This window comes from Mastigoproctus giganteus, chromosome 2 (genome assembly GCF_048544385.1).
Source record: "Mastigoproctus giganteus isolate SK-2022 chromosome 2, ASM4854438v1, whole genome shotgun sequence".
NCBI lineage: Eukaryota > Metazoa > Arthropoda > Arachnida > Uropygi > Thelyphonidae > Mastigoproctus > Mastigoproctus giganteus.
In genome coordinates, this window is record NC_143576.1 from 153,820,655 (window position 1) to 153,843,619 (window position 22,965).

Sequence of the window (22,965 nt, forward strand, 5' to 3'; positions counted from 1 at the left end):
AACGGCACCAGGGGTTTCCCCCATCTCCGCGTAGTTTACATTGTGGTGTGATACAGTTCACTGTAAAGGCCAGAGATTTAAAAGTATATGGATCTTGAGGTGTGTGTGTGTGTGTGATGTTGTGTACCGTTGTTCTTCTGGCCATTTAGCCGCCGGACCCCAGCTGAGGCCTGACGTTGCCCACACTTCGCCCCGTGGAGGCAGACCAGGTACACTAGTATTACAGTTATTTACTCTGGCAGGCCCTGCCACCTAGTTTCCTGAGATTTCAGTGGCAAGGACCTTAAAAAAAAAAAAAAAAAAAAAAAAAAGTTTGCGTGGGTTGATCGCTAGATTGAAAGACCGAAATGTGAGCGAACTTAATTTGGAGCTATTAAATTTTGACCTGTGGGATATACGCTGGCGAGCAGGTAGAGAGGGAGAGGAGACTGAAGACTGGGGGGAGAAAGACAGAAGAAATGGGGTCGATAGAGGAGGTGCCCCCATTATAAGTCAGTGGGGTATGTCCATGCCCCACCAGGAGGAAATCTGGGTTGGCGAGTAGGGGAGAAGGCAGGAGGGAAAACCTCCTGTCTCCTCCCCTACCGCCGAGGGAGGGAGAAAGAAAGATGGGTCCAGCAAGAGCGCCGGCACCAATTGCCATTATGGCTGGCATATGCAGAAAACTCTGCGGTCTCATTGGGCTGGTTGGAATTCAGCTGAATAGAAAGTCACTCGTGAGGCTGTGTCCTGTCCGAAGGAGGTCCACATATCATTTCATGGTTGTTGTGGTGGTGGTGGATGCGGGAGAGTCCGCCTTCTTGTGAAGAGGTCTTGCGCATATTGAATGAAGGCACTATAAGTATCTTTTTCAGTTAGTATCAGATATTCCTGGTCTCATATAGGGTATGGCAGTTTACAGCTGTTGCATGTACCCATGCTTACCAAGAAACAGTGTCTTGCATGGACATGTTAGCACCAACACTGGGTGCCACCGACGTGGAAATCTGTTGCCTGGTCTGATGAATTCAATTTCTAACTCTATGATACTGATGAATGCATCTGCATTTGGAGAAATGCAATACGAGGCTATGGCACCTGGTGTTTGGCAGGTGGAGGCAGTGGTATTATGGTTTGGGGAATGTTTTTGTGGCATGCCTTGGGTCTTCTGATCATGGTTAACCAATGGATTGATGGGAATGCTTATCTATCATCACTTAGCAAAAACAGCAATTCGTGATGAGTGTATCCAGACAACTCCAGTTTCTATTGAAAAGCCAATGCACCAAATGTAAAACCCCTGGCTATTGGCAATATTATTTCAATGCAATAAAGATTTTATTTTATTTATTTATAAAACCACACTACAAGACCCAGCAGATTACTAATTGATTTCAGGAACATGACATCCCATGGCCGCCCAACTCGCCTAATACAGCCCAATTGAACATGTCTGGGACCTACTGGAAAAGGACATCTGATGCTACTGTCACACACCCCCGACAACGCTGCGCATTACTGGCCACACAATGCAATGCATAAGTAGGATTACCACAGGACACCCTGCAACACCTTATGGAGTTTGTTTGTTTGTTTTTAGGAGCATTAGGAACTAAGGCCATATTGCTCCGGGATATGCGGTGATCATTCCCTGACCTTTCCGCATCCTCCCTATTTGGTGGTGACAGGCTCGAACCCCGGTCTAATCAAGAAGCATGTGTGACGCACTGCTGCTCCTTCCCACCTGGCTACGGAGGCGCCTACCTTATGGAGTCCATGTCAAGATGCATACAGGCTGTATTACGGGCAAAAGGTGGCTTCATGAGGTATTAGGAAGGTGTTGCTAATGCAAACCACCTCAATGTATATAGCCAAAACTTACCTCTAAAAATGTATAGTTGAAAATGTGATGTGTTTAAAGAGTGACAATAACATAAACAACTTAAAAACATTTCTTAGGAGAAGGTGTACACATCCAAAATTGGTTTGCTCTTCAAACAATATGATACTAAAAAACTAGAAGCCCAAAACACAAATGACTTTAGAGCAGTGTTTCCCAAACTTTTTTAGTCATGGAACACTTTTCATCTCACAACATATTCATGGAACACATTTCAACTTACAATGTATTCACGGAACACTTAAGAAACACAAGTTTAGCGGGAGCCAAAGAACTGTTTGCTAATATTTTATTACATACAACGCACTGTGCATCAGGAGCATCTTTATTTCCAACACATGTGAAGCTGAAATTCAAATAACTGTCATTATACTTTCGTTTTGATCTTTTATTAGTTGGTTCCTGTTTTTTTCACTTTGGATTTTTGGGGAACAAAAGACTGCGATTGTTCATCCTCACTTTGAAGTGTGACAATATTGTGTTTGTTTTCATCGACCACAGTTGCACTACTAGAAGTACTTTGCTTCTCGTATTAAAGTTACTTTTTCAACCACAAATCCATGATCACATATTTTAATAATAATTAATGCTGTATTTCGAAATACTAATAATTATCAAAAAAAAATAAAAAAATTTATACAAGGAAGTGAGTTTAGTTATATCAGATCGCTTCTTCCTCACTTCAACCTGTGTACTCCAGGCTAAATCGCATACGAATGGCATACTAGATCACCACATTGCTATTTTTTTTTGTAGGTGTCATTACGGCTACGCATATTTCTCTATGCAAAGCCAGCCAAAACAAAGTGCTCTGCTATCTATTTGATTATTAGTCTATCCTAGTATATTAATAACAAAAAAAAAAAAAAAAAAAAAAAGTTAAGTATTATAATAATACAAAAGTGGTGTACGCTACAAATATGCAAAATTTATTATTATTATTATTTTTTTTCATTATTAATTACGATTTTTTTGTGGAACACTTGTTCGCATCTCACGGAACACAGTTTGAGAAACACTGCTTTAGAGTATCATCCACGGCTAGTGAAAATGGCAGAAGTTTAGATGTGATGAATAATAAAGGCAATGTTGTGAGATCTATGATGTATCAATTAGATTAGATTATGAGGATGTGAAAAAAGACTATGGCTGAGATCCCAGATGGGTGAAAAATTCACAGATAAATGGATATAAGGAGGTTGCAAATAGATTAATTTTGTCTGAATCATATGATAACTAAATACAACTCCTGACTGGAACTGTATTTGTGTATGAGATTAATGCAATAACAAATATCAAAATCAGTCATAATTATCTAATATCAAACCTTATCAGTTAGACATGAAATAAAAATAGGATACTGTAATACAAAATATTAACAAGGAAAGTCCAACAGTCATTTAGATGCATATGAATATCAGAACAAACTTCGATATTAGCAGTCACATATTTATATCATATAAAATCGGTTTTCTCTTAAGAGCACTAAGTAAAAGGTCCTTATCACGAGACTTATGAAAAATTAATGAAAATTTCCACACAATACAAGACTGGGATGATTAGAAGTTTCATTATGCCATTATTTTAGTATAGAGAAAATTCATATGTGACCATCCCATTAGATCGACAACTTGTATAGGGTGATTCAAAAGAAATGGTTTATAGTATATTTTTAGTTTACTTCAATGATTATTTAGGCCTGATGTAGCCGAGTGGTCAGGAGCGAGAGTGCATAGCACGCGTTCCTTGAGTGACCGGGGTTCAAGCCCGTGACTACTAAATACGATAAATATTTGTATTGACGATTTATTGTAAACTCTACTGACTTGGTTGTCGTGCCGGAGTATAAACAGAAAATTTAATTTATTTATTTATTATAAACATAATTATAATAGAGACTACAATAAATATTTGAATTCAACCAATTGAGACTTGGCCTCGCATTTAAACAGTTTGAAATTTTTTGTTTGATGTTGGTTTTTAATTCTTATAATGTGTGAGGGTTGTTAATTTATACGATTTCTCTTAAGGAACCAAAAGATAAAGATCTGGTGATCAAATTTATGAAAATAAAGTGCCTAGAAAAGCTGAACAGTGTATTTATCATAAACAAAGCACTATTGATTGGTTTGTTTTAGTATTATCTATACCAGCATTTCTCAACCTGTGTTCCGCGAAAGATCGTAATTAATAATTAAAAAAATAAAATAAATAAATTTTGCATATTTGTAGCATACACCACTTTTGCATCATTATAATATTTAACATAATTTTTTTTCGGTTATTAATATACTGGAATAAACTAATAATCAAATAGAATGTGGTGATCTAGTATGCCATTCGTATGTGATTTAGCCTGGTGTACATGGGTTGAAGGAGAGGAGAAAGCAAACCAATATAATAACTAAACTTGCTATCTTGTATAAATTTTTTTTGATAATTATTAGTATTTCGAAATATTATTACTAAAATATGTGACCATAGATTTGTGGTTGAAAAAAGGAATTTTAAAACGAGAAGCAAAGTACTTCTAGTAGTGCAACTGTGGTCGATGAAAACGAACACATTATTGTCACACTTCAAAGTGAGGATGAACAATTGCAGCCTTTTGTTCCCCAGAAATACGAAGTGAAAAAACAGGAATCAACTAATAAAAGACCAAAACGAAAGTATAATGACACTCAATTGAATTTTGGCTTTTCATGTGTTGGAAATAAAGATGCTCCTGATGCACAGTGCGTCATTTGTAATAAAATATTTGCAACAGTTCTTTGGCTCTCGCTAAACTTGTGTTTCATAAGTGTTCTGTGAATATGTTGTGAGATGAAAAGTGTTCCATGACTAAAAAAGTTAAGGAAACACTGATCTATACAGTACAAGGAAGCTGCATGCTTCCTTGCACTGTATCCAAATAAACTATGTTGAAAGTGTTACATACTGTTTGGAATGCCATTTCTATCTAAATATCCTTGGATTGCATAAGCATTGCCTCTAAGATTTTCCCTCCCATTGATATCAGACTAACTGGTCTATAGTTACTGACTTAACATTTAGAATCACCCTTATTTACTGGCAATATGTTGGCACTTTGCAAAACTTTGCAATCCAAAGGAATCTCTTCCGAGCCTAATGATGCCCTCATAACTAACATTAATGGTGCAATACACTCTCTGGCTGCCCCACTCAAAATGACTGGGTACATGTGCATATTCATCCAACTCCAGGAGCCTTACTTTTCTTTAAGCTCAAAAGTTTTTCTAATAAACAGTCATCTGAATTTTGAAATCACTAATTTCATATGACTCAGCCTCCCTCACACAGCCCCTCCACAGCATGGTCTGTCATTAGTAAAAAACTATGTGAAGTACCTATTTGATTCATTAGCAATGTCAGTTGAATTATTTAAGACTTTCCTAAACCCAGTATACCAAGGTGTGATCTGGTTCATTTTCTTCTTCTTTGTATTCATATACATGATAAATTCATTGTTCCGATCCTCTGTTCTCTTAGTTAGTGCACTCTCATACTCAGCTTTGGCCTCCCCAAACTTATCCGTGGTACTATTGCAGATCAACTTGAGCTGCTGTTGGTGTTCAGTACTTTTCATCGCTCTTTAACTTTCCAATGCTATCTTTTTCTGCTCTATTAGACTGGCCAGCTCCATATTAATTCATCTCGGCATCCTCCTTGTGCTATTTCCTTAATGGTATGTATGTGTTCATGGCGTCTGTGATTGTTGCTTTAAAGATATTCTTCAATTCTAATATAATTGCCCCCTCTGCAATTTGCCCAATTAATACTGTAGATGCCATGTAGTACCTTAAACTGTCACAGTTCCCTTTTCTGAAATTGAAACCTGTGCAAAATCTTTCTTCATCTTCCAAATAATGACTGAATGATTACTATCTACCAACATAAGAAAGGCACCTGGGGTGGATGGGATCTATCCAGTTATATTAAAGGAGACAGCAAAGCAACTAAGCAAACCCTTGGCCATAATTATGAGAGCATCATTGGACTCAGGGGAGGTTCCCACGGACTGGAGATGTGCAAATGTATCCCCAATTCACAAAGGGGGATCGAAGGGTGACACGAGTAATTAGAGACCAGTTAGTTTAACTTCTGTTCTGGGTAAAATAATGCAGTCACTGGTTAAAGATGCATTGCAGGATCATCTAAACAAGACTGCAGCAATAATTCAGACACAGCATGGGTTTGTTAAGGGAAAGTCTTGTCTGACAAATTTGATAGGATATTATGATGTGGTTACAAAGGAATTGGATGCAAAAAATAATTTTGATATCATCTATTTGGATTTCAGGAAAGCTTTTGACACTTGCGCATGGAAGACTATTGTACAAATCGGAGCAGAATGGTATTAAGGGTACGTTGCTACAATGGATAAAAGGATGGTTAAGTGGGAGAAGACAGAGGGTGGTAATCAATGGATGCTGCTCTTCGTGGACTAATAGTATTAGTAACGGCCGCATGGTGCAAGAAAGCCTATGGCTTATGCTGCACCAGCCAAAAAAAAAAAAAAAAACCCGAACAAAACAATGATAAAAACAAAAAATAAAATAAAATAAATAACTAAATAATAATAATTAATAAAAAAAAAAAAAAGGAAATTAAACCTATCACCCTATGCGCTTCCCTTACCCGAAAGTACTATCCAGATGACCTTTGAATTTCCCCAAACTGTCGGCTTCTACCACCCATGAAGGCAACTTATTCCAGTAATTTATAGCTCGCTGGCTAAAATAAAACTCCCTGCAGTCCAATCTAAACATTTCCCACCGTAACTTTATGTCCCCTAGTTCTAGCATCATTTATAATCTTGAAAATTTTGTCCTCATTCATTTTACTGATGCCTCTCAGAGCCTTAAACACCTCAATCAAATCTCCTCTAAGGTGTCTAGTTTACAAACTCTGCAACCCACATATTCGAAGTCTTTCTTCATAAGGACGCCCTTTTGCCGATCTCACCAGGCGAGTTACCCTTCTGTGCACCCTTTCAAGAAGCTCGATGTCTTTCTTTAGGTGCGGTCTCCATACTTGAACACAGTATTCCAAGTGTGGTCTAACATAAGCCTTATATAATGGGATTATCACGTCCCTATCTCTACTTGCAAAAGTTCGATAGATCATCGATAGGACACCATGGGCCTTCCTTGCAACCTGTTTACAATGCTCAGAGAATTTCATGTCTGACCGTATCGTAACACCCAAGTCGCTTTCCTCCAGTACTGGGTTTAGTTGAACTCCACCAAGTGAATATGTTTTTTTGGGATTACTGTTTCCCAGGTGTAATACCTTACACTTTGTTGGATTAAAGCACAGTTGTCATTTTTCTGACCATTCCTAATGTTATTAGTGGAGTCCCACAGGGTTCGGTGTTGGGTCCACTGTTGTTTTGTATATTTATAAATGATACTGATGAAGGTATATCAGGCTTAATCTCGAAGTTTGCAGACGATACAAAGGTTGGCAGGGTTGTTAATAACAGTAATGGCAGTGTGCTACTGCAACAGGATCTAGATAATTTGGGCAGATGGGCTAAGAAGTAGCAACTGAAGTTTAACCTTGACAAATGCAAAGTACTGCATATGGGTAGAAGTAACCCCAGAGAAATGTACCAACTGTGTGGTACTACACTTAAGGTGGTAGAAAATGAAAAAGACCTGGAAGTAATTGTGCAGTGAGATATGAAGTTTTCTGAGCAATGCAGACAGGCTGCCAGGGCAGGTCATGGGGTTTTGTCAATGATATATAGGAATTTTGCTAGCAGGGAGAAGGAGGTGATTGTCCCTCTGTAAAAGGCAATGGTCAGGCCATGCCTTGAGTACTGCGTACAGGTCTGGAGGCCTCATTTTAGGAAGGATGTACGTTACAGAGAAGGGCAACAAGATTGGTGAGGGGAATGAAGGGATCCTCTTACCAAGAGAGGCTTAAGTTCTGCAAATTGCAGTGGCTGGAGACTAGGCACCTGCGCGGTGATCTGATTGAGGTGTATAAGGCCTCGAATGAGCACGCTGAATTCTGATGGGATCCTTCCACTTGTTCAGATTACGAACCTAAGGGGTCATAAATTCAAATTAAGAAAAGACAGATGTAGAATAGATGTGCGGAAATTTGCCTTTCGGGGTGGTTAATTGCTGGAACAAACTTCCATCTGTCATGGAAGTTGATAGGTTGAATAAATTTAAGGAGGAACTGGGCAGGCATTTGGAGGGAATGGTGTGATTTTTTTTTTTTTTTTTTTTTGGCTGATGCTTAAGCTCATACACTTGCTTTCTTGCATCACATGCCACTACTACTACTAATGGCCTGTACTGTAAGCCCTATGATGTCATCTTATGAGTGATGATGATGAGGAATAGAATATTCTTACCCCTAGTATTTTCTATAACATGCTGAAAAAAATAATAATTCATCTAGTTTATTTAAAAATTTTGTTCCTTGCGGTGAGTTTCTCTCTTATTTATTCCAATCAACTAGGGTCGGATTGAAATCACCCATAATAAGAGATATTCACACTTTCTTGCCAATTCCATCTCCATGTAGAGACTCTTATCATACTCTTCATAGTCCTTTGGTCTGTATATTATTCCCAACTCTCGTTATACCTTTTCTTCCAACTAACTCACACCACACAGATTCTATGCAGTCACAGGTTACCTGTGACTCAACAAAAATTCTTTTCATGTTCAGGTTTATAAGAACCACCCCTTCTATCTTCCCTATGTTTTCTAAATACATTATACATACCATCATCTTCAATTTCTGGGTGGCACTAAATTTTTGTTAACCCTAATACATCAATTTTAATTGTACTAACCAGGAGTTCGAATTCACCCATTTTATTGGCAGCACTCTTAACATTACTGCAGACAGAGTTAAGACTTGTATTCACCTACAGTTTATTACTGGAAGCATCCCTTGAAGTTATTTAGGCTTATTTCCATAGATTTATTTTCCGGCTCATTGAAATGTTGCCACCCCCAAAACATCTCTGCCAACATTAGCAACAGTTTTTTGGCTCTCGCTAAACTTGTGTTTCGTAAGTGTTCCATGAATATGTTGTGATATGGTGTAATATGTCGTGACTAAAAAAGTTTGGGAAACTCTGATTTATACAGTGCAAGGAAGCTGTATGCTTCTGCTGTACCAACCCAAAACAGAAAAGAAAAAGTAGATAAGAAATTACAAATGTGCTTCCCTGCTCACACGAGTAACTATCCAGTTGATAATGCAGCAAGAAACAAGAACTCCTAAGGTGTATGCAAGCATTATTTCGACCCATATCATTAGATAAACACGTGTCTACATTATCCTTCTCTCTCTCCCCCCTCCAAAGGGCAGTTTTGCAGAACCCTTAAGGTATCTTCAATGATAATGGCAAAACCATTGCACCACCTTTGTTCAAATGAATAATGTCCCTACAAAACATATTCCTTCTAGCTCCAAGTTCAGGTCATGCTGATAAAAATTCCCCCACCCAAAGCCTGGCAGAGTCCCTCAAGTCTTGAATTAATCCACAAGGCTTCAGCATCCCTGCTATTTTGTTTGAGCAAAATTGAAGAAACTTATACATTTTGATCTAACTCACAGCATTTTTTCAGGATGGTCCTAGATTTATTAAACAAATCATCAACGTTGTGTTCATTTAAAACTGTTATTCCCCACATGAATAATAATGCTTTCTTTACATTCCATTAAAATCTGACAATCGCTTAGTAGCATCATCAATTGTTGCTTCTGGTAAACACCCTCATTCAGGTTCAAAGTGGTAGTTCTAAATTGTTTAATGAGGAATGCAGAATACGCTGGTGAAAAATTTTTATGTATATTCAATTTTATCATTTTATTATTTTTTGTGTTAAATTAAAATTATACATAAATGTTTAGTGTGTCAGGAAGAATTTTGCTTTTTATGGATGAGGCACTTAATATGCTTTACTGTTATCAAATTCAGGAACAAGAAATAAAATACATGGAAACGTTCTTAGGGTCCAAAAATTCGTAGAATCAATTTAAATGGATTTGCATAACTCGATAATTTTCTGGTTGCAAAATAGTAAACTACGGACTATTTGATGAAACAGTCAGTAACAAAGTAACTGGAGGCAAAAAAAATAATTTTGATATCACATATATGGATTTTAGGAAAGCTTTTGATAATGCTGTACATGGAAGACTACTGTACAAATTGGAGCAGTATGGCGTTAAGGGCAGGCGCCTCCATAGCCAGGTGTGCAGGAGCAGTACTGCGTAGCACACGCTTCTTGATTAGACTGGGGTTTGAGCCCGTGACCACCAAATACGGAGGATGCAGAAAGGTTAGGGAATGACCACCGCATATCCCGGAGCAATATGGCCTTAGTTGCTAATGCTCCTAAAAACCAAATAATAACAACAGCGTTAAGGGCAAATTAGGCCACAAGACAAGAGTGGTAATCAATGGACACTGCTCTTTGTGGACTAATGTTATTAGTGGAATCCCCCAGGGTTTGGTGCTGGGTCCATTGTTATTTTCTGCATTTATTAATGATATTGATTAAGGTGTATCAAGCTTAATAAGTTTGCAGATGATACGAAGGTGGGCAGGGATGTTAATGAGAGTAATTACAGTATGCTACTGCAACAGGATCTAGAAAAGTTGAGCAGATGGGCTGAGAGGTGGCAACTGAAGTTTAACATTAACAAATGTAAAGTACTGCATATGGGGTGCAGTAACCCCAGCGTAATGTATTAACTGTGTAGTGCTACGCTCAGGGTGGTACCTGTGGGTGGCCCGACAATACCCTTGTATAAGGAAATTGTCAGGCCACCCCTTGAGTACTTTATACAGGTCTGGAGGCCTCATTTTAGGAAGGATGTAGAGTTTCTAGAATGAGTACAGAGAAGGTCAACAATATTGGTGAATGGAACAAAGGGTTGCTTGTACGAAGAAGGGCTTAAGTTCTGCAAGTTGCAGTGTCTGGAGACTAGGCACCTGCTAGGTGATCTGATTGAGGTGTATACGACCTTGAATGGTTTGAGGAATCTCAGTGCTGATGAGATTCTTCCTCTTGCCTTGATTAATTGCCTGAGAGGACATAAATTCAAATTCAGGAAAGACAGTTGTGGAATAGATGTGCAGAAATTCGCCTTTATTATTATAATTAGTGATATGGTGCAAGGAAGCCTGAGGCTTTTGCTGCACCAGCCAAAAACAAAAAAAAAAAAAATTTCTCAGCTACCCCTGAGAGAGAGAGAGTCAGAAATAGAAGGGAATCACCAAGAAAGAGAAGAATGACGATATCTAGCTCAGGACCCTGGGTGTGCCAAGCCCATATGCACCAGATGTGAGCATCTGGGGGTTTAATCTGTCATAGAAGTTGACAGCTAAAATAAATTCAAGGCAGGACTAGACAAACATTTGCAGTACAAAATTCTTTAAAATTAGGCATTAAAATTAAAAGCATTTCATAGATTGGTCAAACAGTTATCATGGCTCTTCATTCTCTATCACTGCTTGATACATATTATTATTATTACTTTATTTTTATTTTTTGGAAATATTTCTGAAAAACAGTGGCAAGAATATTAACAACAGACCAGCCCACTTCAATCCAAAGAAATATGTAAATCTTTGGGATTTGGATCACCCTGCAAACAAAATTGCAATAAATTTCCCCAGTATTATTCTTGGTTAAAAAAAAAAAAAAAAAAAAATCACTGTGTGTAGTAAATACAAAACACATTTTAAAGTTAAAGGAAATTATACATCCCGTATTGCTGATAATCCATTCCCTTGTGAGTTAACTATTATATCTCAAAAATTAAGATAACATATTTGCTTAAAATTAATATCCAATTTATATCTCACATTTAATCTTTCAGGTTAAAGTTTTTGATAAATCCTTTTTTCACAATGGTAGCCATTCTTTTTTTACTACTAAGTAGAATACCAATATTAAATATACTACTTTCAGCATTAGCATATGATGCAAGAAAGCAAGTTTATATAGCAACAGCAAAAAAAATAAAAATAATAAATTAAACCCATCCCATCTCATCCCAAATGTTTGTCTAGTTCTTATGTTATGTTATGTTATTTTGATTTTTAGGAGCATTAGCAATGAAGCCATATTGCTCCGGGGATATGCGGCGGTCATTCCCTGACCTTTCCGCATCCTTCGTATTTGGTGGACATGGGCTTGAACTTTGATCTAATCAAGAAGTGTGTGCTACGCACTGCTGCTCCTGCCCACCTGGCTACGGAGGCGCCTTGTCTAGTTCTGCCTTGAATTATTTATGTTGTTGACTTCCACTATGACAGATGGATGTTTCTTTCAACTATCAACCACCCACTGGCTAAAGGTGAAGTTCCACATATCTATTCCACAATTGTCTTCCCTCAATTTGAATTTATGGCCCCTCAGGTGAGTAATCTGAGCAAGAGGAAGAATCCCATTAGCATTGAGCTTGCTCAATCCATTCAAGGCCTTAAAGTGCAGCCATTATCAACCCACTGCAGGATGGAAGCCTCCTCAACAATTCATGCTGAGGGAAATTGACCATAATCTGCCATGCTGGTCCATTGCGGGTTGGCAGATCGACCGTATTCAGCAGTCAGGGACTTGAAATCCGGTCTACTCAAAGAGCATGTGCTACTGCACTCCCGCTCCTGACCACTCTGCTACGTAGGCACATCAAGGTCTTATCCACTTCAATTAGATCACCTTGCAGGTGCCTAGTCTCCAGAAGCTGCAATTTGCAGAACTTAAGCCTTTCTTGGTAACACCAACTTTTTCTTCCACTCACCAATCTTGTTGCCCTACTCTGTACTCATTCCAGCAGCTCTACATCCTTCCTAAAATGAAGACTCCAGACCTGTATACAGTACTCAAGGTGTGGCCTGACCATTGCCTTATACAAGGGGAAAATCACCCCCTTATTCCTGCTAGCCAAATTCTTGTATATCATTGACAAGACACCATGAGCTACTCTTGCAGCCTTTTTGCACTCTTCAGAAAACTTCATATCTGACTGCACAATTATCCCAAGATCCTTTTCATTCTCCACTACCCGAGTGTAGTACCACCCAGTTGATAAGGTACTCTGGGGTTACTGCTATCAACATGCAGTACTTTGCATTTGTGAATATTAAATTTCAGTGGCCACCTCTCAGCCCATCTGCTCAACTTTTCTAGATCCTGTTACAGTAGCGTACTGTCCTTACTGTCATTAACAACCCTACCAACCTTTATATGGTCTGCAAACTTGAACATTAAATCTGATATACCTTCATCAATATCACTGATAAATAAAGAAAACAACAATGGGCCCAACGTGGACCCCTGGAGAACTCCACTAATACCGTTAGTCCATGAAGAGGATTGTCCATTTATTACCACTCTCGGTCTTCTCCCACTCAACCATCCTTTTATCCACTGTAGCAACTTGCCCTTAATGCCATGCTGCTCCAACTTGTACAGTAGTCTTCCATGTGCCACGGTATCAAAAGCTTTTCTAAAATCCAAGTATATAATATTAAAATTATTCTTTGCATTCAGTTGCTTTGTCACCACATCATAGTATAAATCGAATTTCTCAGACAAGTCTTCCCCTTAACAAACCCATGCTCTTGCCTGAACTATAACTGCACTCTTGTCTAGATGATCCTGCATCGCTTCCTGAACCAATGACTACATTATTTTCTGTTTAAAATAATTAAATGCACATGGCATAATACTTTAGGAGTTTAGTATCTATATAATATCGGTGTTTAGATACACCATAGACACTCTTAAAAAAACTACAAAGTAGTTGTTGTGGGCATCATTTGCTCTTTCTCATATTGTGCTCTGCCTTCACGAGTTGCCATGATACTGCTTATTGTTACTTATTCTCAGTGAGTACCACCACCCAGACAATAGTCTTCTCTATTAGTGAAGCGTTACTTATTTGAGGTAGTGCGGTATCATGGCAACTCGTCGTGAAGGCAGAGCACAATATGAGAAAGAGCAAATGATGCCCACAACAACTACTTTGTAGTTTTTTTAAGAGTGTCTATGGTGTATCTAAACACCGATATTATATAGATACTAAACTCTTAAAGTATTATGCCATGTGCATTTAATTATTTTAAATATTATCTTATACACCTTTTGGCATCTCTCATATTGTGCGATTAACTTCACAACTGGGTCATCATGTCTGCAATACTAGGGTACCTGCCTACCCACTGATGATAGGCCAATAGCCTTGAAACACATCTGGCAGTATCATGGCAACCCACTGAGAATAAGTAACAATAGTCTTCTCTATTAGTGAAGCGTTACTTATTTGAGGTAGTGCAGTATCATGGCAACTCGTCGTGAAGGCAGAGCACAATATGAGAAAGAGCAAATGATACCCACAACAACTACTTTGTAGTTTTTTTAATAGTGTCTATGGTGTATCTAAACACCGATATTATATAGATTATTTTCTGTGGAACAGAAGTCAAACTAACAGGACACTAATTACCCTTTGTGTCACCCTTTGATCCCCCTTTGTGAACTGGGGACACATACACATCTCCAGTCCATGGGGACCTCCCTTGAGTTCAAGGAAGTTTTCATAATTATGGCTAAGGGTTTGCTTACTTCCTTTGCTGCCTCCTTTAATATAACTGGATAGATCCTATCCAATCCAGGTGCCATTCTTATGTTCAACTTCAACAATTTCTCCTCCACTTTGCTCTCAGTTATTACAAAATCATTTAGCTCCCTGCTAGAGTTTGATAAGCTTCTGGCCTCCACTTCTGTACACACACATTCCTCATGTGTGAATGCAGATGCAAAATACTCATTCAGTTTATCAGCTACCCGAGCATGATCATCAATAATCAAACCATCTATATTAAGTGGACCAATCTGATTCATCCCTTTCCTTCTAAAGTTTACATAAGTAGTAGTAGTGGCATGTGATGCAAGAAAGCATGTGTATGAGCTTATGCAGCATCGGCCAAAAAAAAAAAAAAAAAAAAAAATCCCACCATTCCCTCCAAATGCCTTTCCAGTTCCTCCTTAAATTTATTCAACCTATCAACTTCCACAACGATAGATGGAAGTTTGTTCCAGCCATTAACCACCCGCTGGCTACAGGCAAATTTCCGCACATCTATTCTACATCTGTCTTTTCTTAATTTGAATTTATGCCCTCTTAGGTTCGTAATCTGAACAAGTGGAAGGATCCCATCAGAATTCAGCGTGCTCAACCCATTCAAGGCCTTATATACCTCAATCAGATCACTGCGCAGGTGCCTAGTCTCCAGCCACTGCAATTTGCAGAACTTAAGCCTCTCTTGGTAAGAGGATCCCTTCATTCCCCTCACCAATCTTGTTGCCCTTCTCTGTACACGCTCAAGTAAATCTACATGCTTCCTAAAATGAGGCCTCCAGACCTGTACGCAGTACTCAATGCATGGCCTGACCATTGCCTTATACAGAGAGATAATCACCTCCTTTTCCCTACTAGCAAAATTCCTATATATCATTGACAAAAAACCCATGACCTGCCCTGGCAGCCTGTCTGCATTGCTCAGAAAACTTCATATCTGCCTGCACAATTACTCCCAGGTCTTTTTCATTTTCTACCACCTTAAGTGTAGTACCACACAGTTGGTACGTTTCTCTGGAGTTACTTCTACCCATATGCAGTACTTTGCATTTGTCAAGGTTAAACTTCAGTTGCCACTTCTTAGCCCATCTGCCTAAATTATCTAGATCCTGTTGCAGTAGCACACTGCCATTACTGTCATTAACAACCCTGCCAACCTTTGTATCATCTGCAAACTTCGACATTAAGCCTGATATACCTTCATCAATATCACTGATAAATATACAAAACAGTGGACCCAACACCGAACCCTGTGGGACTCCACTAATAACATTAGTCCACGAAGAGCAGTGCCCCATTGATTACCACCCTCTGTCTTCTCCCACTTAACCATCCTTTTATCCATTGTAGCAACTTACCCTTAATACCATTCTGCTCCAATTTGTACAATAGTCTTTCATGCGCAACAGTGTCAAAAGCTTTCCTAAAAATCCAAATAGATGATATCAAAATTATTTTTTGCATCCAGTTCCTTTGTAACCACATCATAATATCCTATCAAATTTGTCAAACAAGACTTTCCCTTAACAAACTGTGTCTGAATTATTTCTGCAGTCTTGTCTAGATGATCCTGCAATGCATCTTTAACCAGTGACTGCATTATTTTACCTGGAACAGAAGTTAAACTAGCTGGTCTGTAATTACTCGTGTCATCCTTCGATCCCCCTTTGTGAACTGGGGATACATTTGCACATCTCCAGTCCGTGGGAACCTCCCCTGAGTCCTGCTAGTGTGTGAGTGACCAACCCACAAGTTCTAGTTAATATTTTGTAAGTTAAAATTCCCCATTATAACACAATAACACAATAATTTAAAGTAAAGAACTCTTTGCCAAAGATTTCTCGTAATCTGTCTTCACTTGCCTAATCTCCTTTGTGATTTGATTACAGACTAGCTAATATCTGCCAAAGCCTTCTGTGTCACCTGATAATTTATATGCATCCCATGCATTTTTCTTTTCTGCCACGAGCCACATTAATTCATCAGATATCGATTTAGGCCTAAACCTTGAACAGTATTTCTTAGTTGGTATGAAAAGCTTAGTAGCTTCGAAGATTAATTCCCTAAATGCCTTCCATTTAGAATTCACTGTTGGTAACATCATTAGTTGATCCCACCATATAGAATTTAAGAACCCTCTGAGACCACGGTATTCACCTTTATGAAAGCAAAAACGCTTCCCCTTACCCCTGATGGTAGTTACATCTTTAAGTAAATCCCACATCAGTACACTGTGATCACTGCCACCTAATGGTTCCTTTATCTGCAGATTTTTAACACATGAAGTATCACTGCTGATAATCAGATCAAGAGTATTACTCTGTCTGGTTGCCTCTTGAACATGTTGCTGAAGAAAACAGTCATCCAATAAATGCACAAAAGTCTTGCTAGTGTGTGAGTGACCAACCCACAAGTTCCATTCAGTATCTTGTAAGTTAAAATTCCCCATTATAACACAATGTAATTTACTGGCCCACTCTGTTTCTCTGCCCAACTGCTCATTATACTCATCAGATTCATTAGGCCTATAACACACACCTACTCTCATTTTCCCTTTCCCAGTGCTTATGTCACACCACACTACTCAACATTGCAATCTCCACCAATGTCAGTTGGATGCATTTCCTTAGATTCTATGTATTTCTTAACTAACAGCATAACACCTCCTCCCTTCCTGTCTGTCCCTTCTGTACACATTGTACTCCCCATCTAATCCTGCACTGCTCATATTCGTGTGGCACCACATCTCTGATATCCCAACAATATCAGCTTTTGATGTCTTGACCAGCACTTCAAATTCATCAAATTTATTTACTATACTCCTAGCATTGGTGTACATAAATCTATTCATACTATTAGTTACCCTAACACAACCCATGTATTTACTTGTTCCATGATGACTCCCAGCACTCTTTGAAATCCCTAGTACCTCGCTTTGCAAGCTGCTGCTCATTCCAATAAAATCAGTGCAAGAATCACTTTCACCTCTGCCTGTGGCTACCATTAATCTATTAGTCTGTGAATCCCCCCAAGTTAGCAGTTTTCCAACCCATCTAACACTGCTTCGATAGCATCAACAAATATTCATGCACTCTTTCTATTTAGGTGTATCCCAGGTATACCCTGTTCTCGATAGCATCAGTGAATATTCTTGCACCCTTTCTATTTAGGTGTATTCCATCCCTCTAGAAACAATCTATCCTGTTAGCAAGCACAGACCATACTGAGAAAAATTCTACCCCGTGAGTCTTGCACAATCTCTCCAGGGCCGAATTGATTGACAAGGCTCTCATCATATACTCCCTTCTATCGTGTTTGGGCAGAATTGTAGACACTTTCAAATTTAACCTTAACTCTCGACGTTTTTTCAACGTTGACCTGTACTTGTTAAGTAAGTTACAGATTTCCCACTCTTATTGTCATTAGTGCCAACGTGTACAACAATATCACTCTTTCTGCTCTTAAAAGGTGACATCTACTCTACATCATCAACTTTTGCCCCTGGCAGGCCAATGCCAATTTGTTATTTGGAGCATTAGCAACTAAGGCCATATTGCTCCGGGATATGCGGTGGCCATTCCCTGACCTTTCCGCATCCTCCGTATTTGGTGGTGACGGGCTCGAACCCCAGTCTAATCAAGAAGCGTGTGCTACGCACTGCTGCTCCTTCCTACCTGGCTACGGAGGCACCTGCCCCTAGCAGGCATACCCTGGTCCTATTCCACTTATCCTTTTTCACAATATATTTCCTGTCTTCCTGACAATAGAGTCACCAACAATAACTAGCTCCTGTGGGACCACTGCATTCTGTCCTGAAGTGTCTGCAATTCTGCAATGTTATTAGTGCCGATGTGTACAACAATATCATCCTTTGTGCCCTTAAAAGATGATATCTGCTCTACAACATCATCAACTTTTGCTTCTGAAAACATACCCTGGTCTCATTCCACCTATCTTTTTTGCACAATATATTTCCCTCTCCATGACAATAACTAGCTCCCGTGAGACCAGCGCATTCTGCCATGAAGGTTGCCATTGTGTTGCCGGATGATCAAGTGCAAGTTCTAGCATTGATTGGGGAGCTGAGTGTTTGATGAGTCTCCCAATGTAAGTCTCCCGAGGGCATCTACCCTGTCCTTCAAGCTCTCGTAATGGCCCATAACAACGCTGAGTTGGCACCTAACTTCTTCACACTGCTTACATTGAGCACACAAAAAGGCATCCCACCTTGGCAACATCATGTCTCGTCCCAGAAAGGTCCGCAAACATATCACAAGCTGCACATTTCCTTAGGCTGTGATGCTTTGGAGAATCGCCTCCTTTGGTTCTCCCATGAGCCACAGCACTCCCACTACTCTGTGCACGTTTCTTTGCTGCTCTAGTCTGGGGCATGATTTCCGTTTAAATACAATTTAATTAATTAACAATGAAAACTAATAAGGTTAATCAATATATATCAATATTAGCATATTATTAAGTAGTATACCAATATCAAAGTTTTCTGATGATACAAAGGTTGCCAGAGTGGTTAACTACAGTAATCAGGATAAACAACTCCAACGAATAACGTACCATCTGAGTAGTACCTCACTCAAGATAGTGGAGACTGAAAAAGAACCAATTCTCTGAACAGTGCAGACAGGCTGCTAGAACAGCTGATGGGGGTTCTCTCAATGATGTACAGAAATTCTGCCAGCAGGCACAAGGAGGTGACTATTCCATTGTAAAATGGCAAAGCCCCATCTTGAATACTGCATCCAGGTAGGAAAGCTTCATTTTAGGAAGGATGTGAATCAGTTGGAACAGGTGCACAGAACACAACAAAAGACTTGAGTTCTGTAAATTGTAGTATCTGGAAATTAGGCATCTAGGAGGAGACCCTGATTAAAATGTTTAAGGTTTTAAATGAAATGGGCAAACTAAATTCTAATAGCATCTTTACTCTTTCTAGGATGGTATGTGTGTGTAGACACACACACAAAGGGGATATAAATTTAAATTGAAAAAGGATGGTGGCAGGATAGATGTGCAAAAAATTATTAGAATAGATGGGTAGTTTTTTTTTTTTTTTTCTGATGCTGTATAACTTTCTACTTTGCATCATTTTACTACTGCTAATGAGACACAGAAAAGTAGAGCATTCAAGTTATATGAACACACAAGCTGTCCTCATATCCCCATGAACAGTGCACATAAATTAATGTTAAAATAAATAGTCTTAATATAATCAAAAATAAACTTAGTATATTGTAAATGTTTTTTAATAAAATTAGTATGTTATTACTATAATCATTTTCTAACCTTCATTCCAATTATATTCTTTCATTGTCTGAATGATGACAATCAAAAGAAGGACTAGGTAATGAAATCTCTCTCTGACATCACTGCATGACATTTGGAATAAATTATTCTTTTCAAATTTTTTAAACACCATACTCTTCAGTTCTACAAACTAAAAAAGAAAAAAAAATTAAAGCAGAAAAAGATTTATTATTTAGTTGAAAACATATGACATATGCACAAAATAAATCTGATCTTTTCTTCCCAGTAAGACAGCAGAATCACACTACACACACACACACACATATATATATATATGGCAATAATATATATATATTATTGCCATAACTAACATTTTAATGGTATTTTTATATATGTTTATAATTTATTGCTTATGTCATGGCATAGATTGATTTTTTCCAGGTCACGTTGGGTACCCGCCAGGGTTTATGGTTTACCTGATAAGCTAGTATATCATATTTTACCTTAAAAAACTCTTACCATTATTAACTTAACTCATATATATATATATATATATATATATATATATATATATATATACACACAATGCCCCACCACTAATATCCAGACACCCCTCCATTGAAAGTTGGTCTGGTAAGACTAGACCAGACTTACCCAAGCACAACTAGACTTACCCAAGCTGAAGAAATGCCATGAGTTAGGTCAGAAGGTCTACTTGTCTGCAATTCTGCCCAAGCACGATAGGAGGGATTATAAGCTGAAAGTCTTATGGATTAACTCAAGACTTGGACTCTGAAAGGCTTTTGGGGGGGGAAATTTTTTTATCAGCTTGGCCCGCACTTGTAGGTAGAAGGAATCTGTTTTGTAGAGACGAGATACAATTAAACAAAGGTGGTGCAACAGTTTTTGCCTGTATCATTGAAGATACCATAAAGGTTCAGGGAACTGCTAGTTTAGGGGGACAAAGGTAATACAGATATGTGTTTATCTGATAATATTGGTCAACGTTTGGACATACCTTGAGAGTTCTTGTTTATTACCACAACAAGATGTTCTGAGGGCAGAAATGCTTAAACTGAGTGGGTAGCTAAAGCCAGGGAAGCAAGTTTAAATAACTTCAAGCAGTGTCAGGGCAGTTTACTATACAAGAATGCCAAGTCTTAATGTTTATACAGTAATTTCAGAAGTGTCGTCAATAAAAAGAGTGAATTTGAACTCCTGGTTAGGACAAGTAACGCTGACATAACAGGGCGTACAGAAATGTGGTGCCACCCGGAGATAGGGGATGACGACTTTCAGTACAGTATGTACAATGTATTTAAGAAGGTAGAAAGGGTGATGGGGTCATGCTTCTTATCAAAAGCAGCCTGAAAACGATGAAAGCTTTCTTGGATTCAGACGTTTAGTATGCTAGTATAGAATCAGCACGGTGTGAGATAGATAGAAGCAAAGGTATAATTGAGAGTGGGAGTAATCTACAGGCCAGGTGATTGTCAAGATTATGATGTGAGCCTCTACATGCAAATAGAATGGGCAGGTAAGTGTGAATGTCTTATTATGGGTGATTTTAATTTGCCTCTAATTGATTGGAGCAAATGGGAAGGAAATTCGACACGGGGGACAAAATTTTTAAATCAACTAGATGATTGCTATTTGTATCAACATGTCAGGGAAAGTATAAGGGAAAAGAATATTCTAGACCTGGTCATCACCCATGGACCAGATGACATCATAGAGCTGAAAGTACAAGAACTAGTAGGAGGAAGTTGTCATGGAGTTTTACGGTGGACGATGAAAAGAGAGGTAACCGCAGTTAAAGGCAAAGGAATGGATTATAATTTCAGGAAAGGAAATTACGACGGCTTAAGGTGCTACAGGGCCTCTATTAACTGGATAAATATCTCATAAAGAAAGAAAGAAAGAAAGCAACTGAATTATGGTATTCCTTTAAAACATTAATCACAGAATCTTGAATGCGTATATACCATTAAAAAAATACTCCACAAGGAGGATTCCAAGTTTATTTGAGCAGAAAAATAGGGTATGGAAAAGTTAGAGCATTAAAAAGTACTGAAGCCTATAACAGCTACAAACTGATCGGTAATAGTACCACAGAAAATGTTAGGCTAGCAAAGGCAGATTATGAGAAATTGCTGGAAAAAGAGTGGGAATAAGAAATTCTTCACATATATAAATGCAAAGAAGAGAAGGACAAACCAGACTGGATGTGGGACAATATCAGCCGATGTTGCAGATGAACTGAACAGCTACTTTGTATCGATATTTAAAGAAGAAAAACTTTTTATATCAATGAGAAGTTACGGGAGTGAAACTGAAAAATATGTAATTAATGATATTGTATTGAAATTTCACATGATTGTTTAATGAAAACACTTAAGAGCCTATAGGTGAGTAAGGCTTCTGGGATTGGTGGCATATACTCTATAATTTTAAGGGAGGCTGCAAGTTAGTGTACTAAACCATTGAGGCTAATTATGAGAGCATCACTGGACTCAGGAGAGATATTCCATTGGATTGGAAAGTTGCCAATGTATCTCCAATACATTGAAACTTTTCTAAGGGTGGTTCTAAGAGTGCAGTGGGACATTACAGAACAGTCAGTCTAATTTTAATAGTAGGGAAAATCGTGGCGGCAATGATCAAGAGTGGAAATCAGGATCATTTATATAGAAATGGAATTCTGAAGGATATGCAGCATGGTTTTTGTAAAGAGAAAATCATGTTTAACAAATCAGATTACCTATTTTGACAGGGTCACTCATGAGCTGGATTTAGGGAATAATTTCGACATCATTTGTTTCGATTTCTGCAAAGCATTTTGTTTGGTCCCACATGAGTGTTTACTTTATTAGCATTAGTAGAGGCATATGATGCAAGAAAGCAAGCTTATATAGCATCAGCCAAAAAAAAAAAAAAAAAAACCCCTTCCCATTTCACCCATCCATTTGTCTAGTTCTGCCTTGAACTTATTTAAGTTGTTGACCTCCACTACAACAGATGGAAGTTTGTTCCAATTATCAACCACCTGCTGGCTAAAGGCAAATTTTTGCACATCTATTCTACAATTGTCTTTCCTTAATTTGAATTTATATCCCCTCAGGTGAGTAATCTGAGCAAGAGGAAGTATCCCAACAGCACTGAAGCTGGAACAG

The 22,965-nt window shown here is 38.4% G+C and overlaps 1 protein-coding gene across 1 annotated transcript in view; it reads right to left on the reverse strand.

Annotated features, from left to right (window-relative positions):
• The window catches only part of LOC150089672 (transmembrane anterior posterior transformation protein 1 homolog), a 309,390-nt gene that overhangs the window by 61,100 nt on the left and 225,325 nt on the right, over positions 1 to 22,965 (reverse strand). The window contains exon 9 of the mRNA XM_090389591.1: positions 19,832 to 19,982. Coding sequence (XP_090245717.1) covers positions 19,832 to 19,982 — 151 coding nt within the window. The remainder of the gene's footprint in view (positions 1 to 19,831; positions 19,983 to 22,965) is intronic.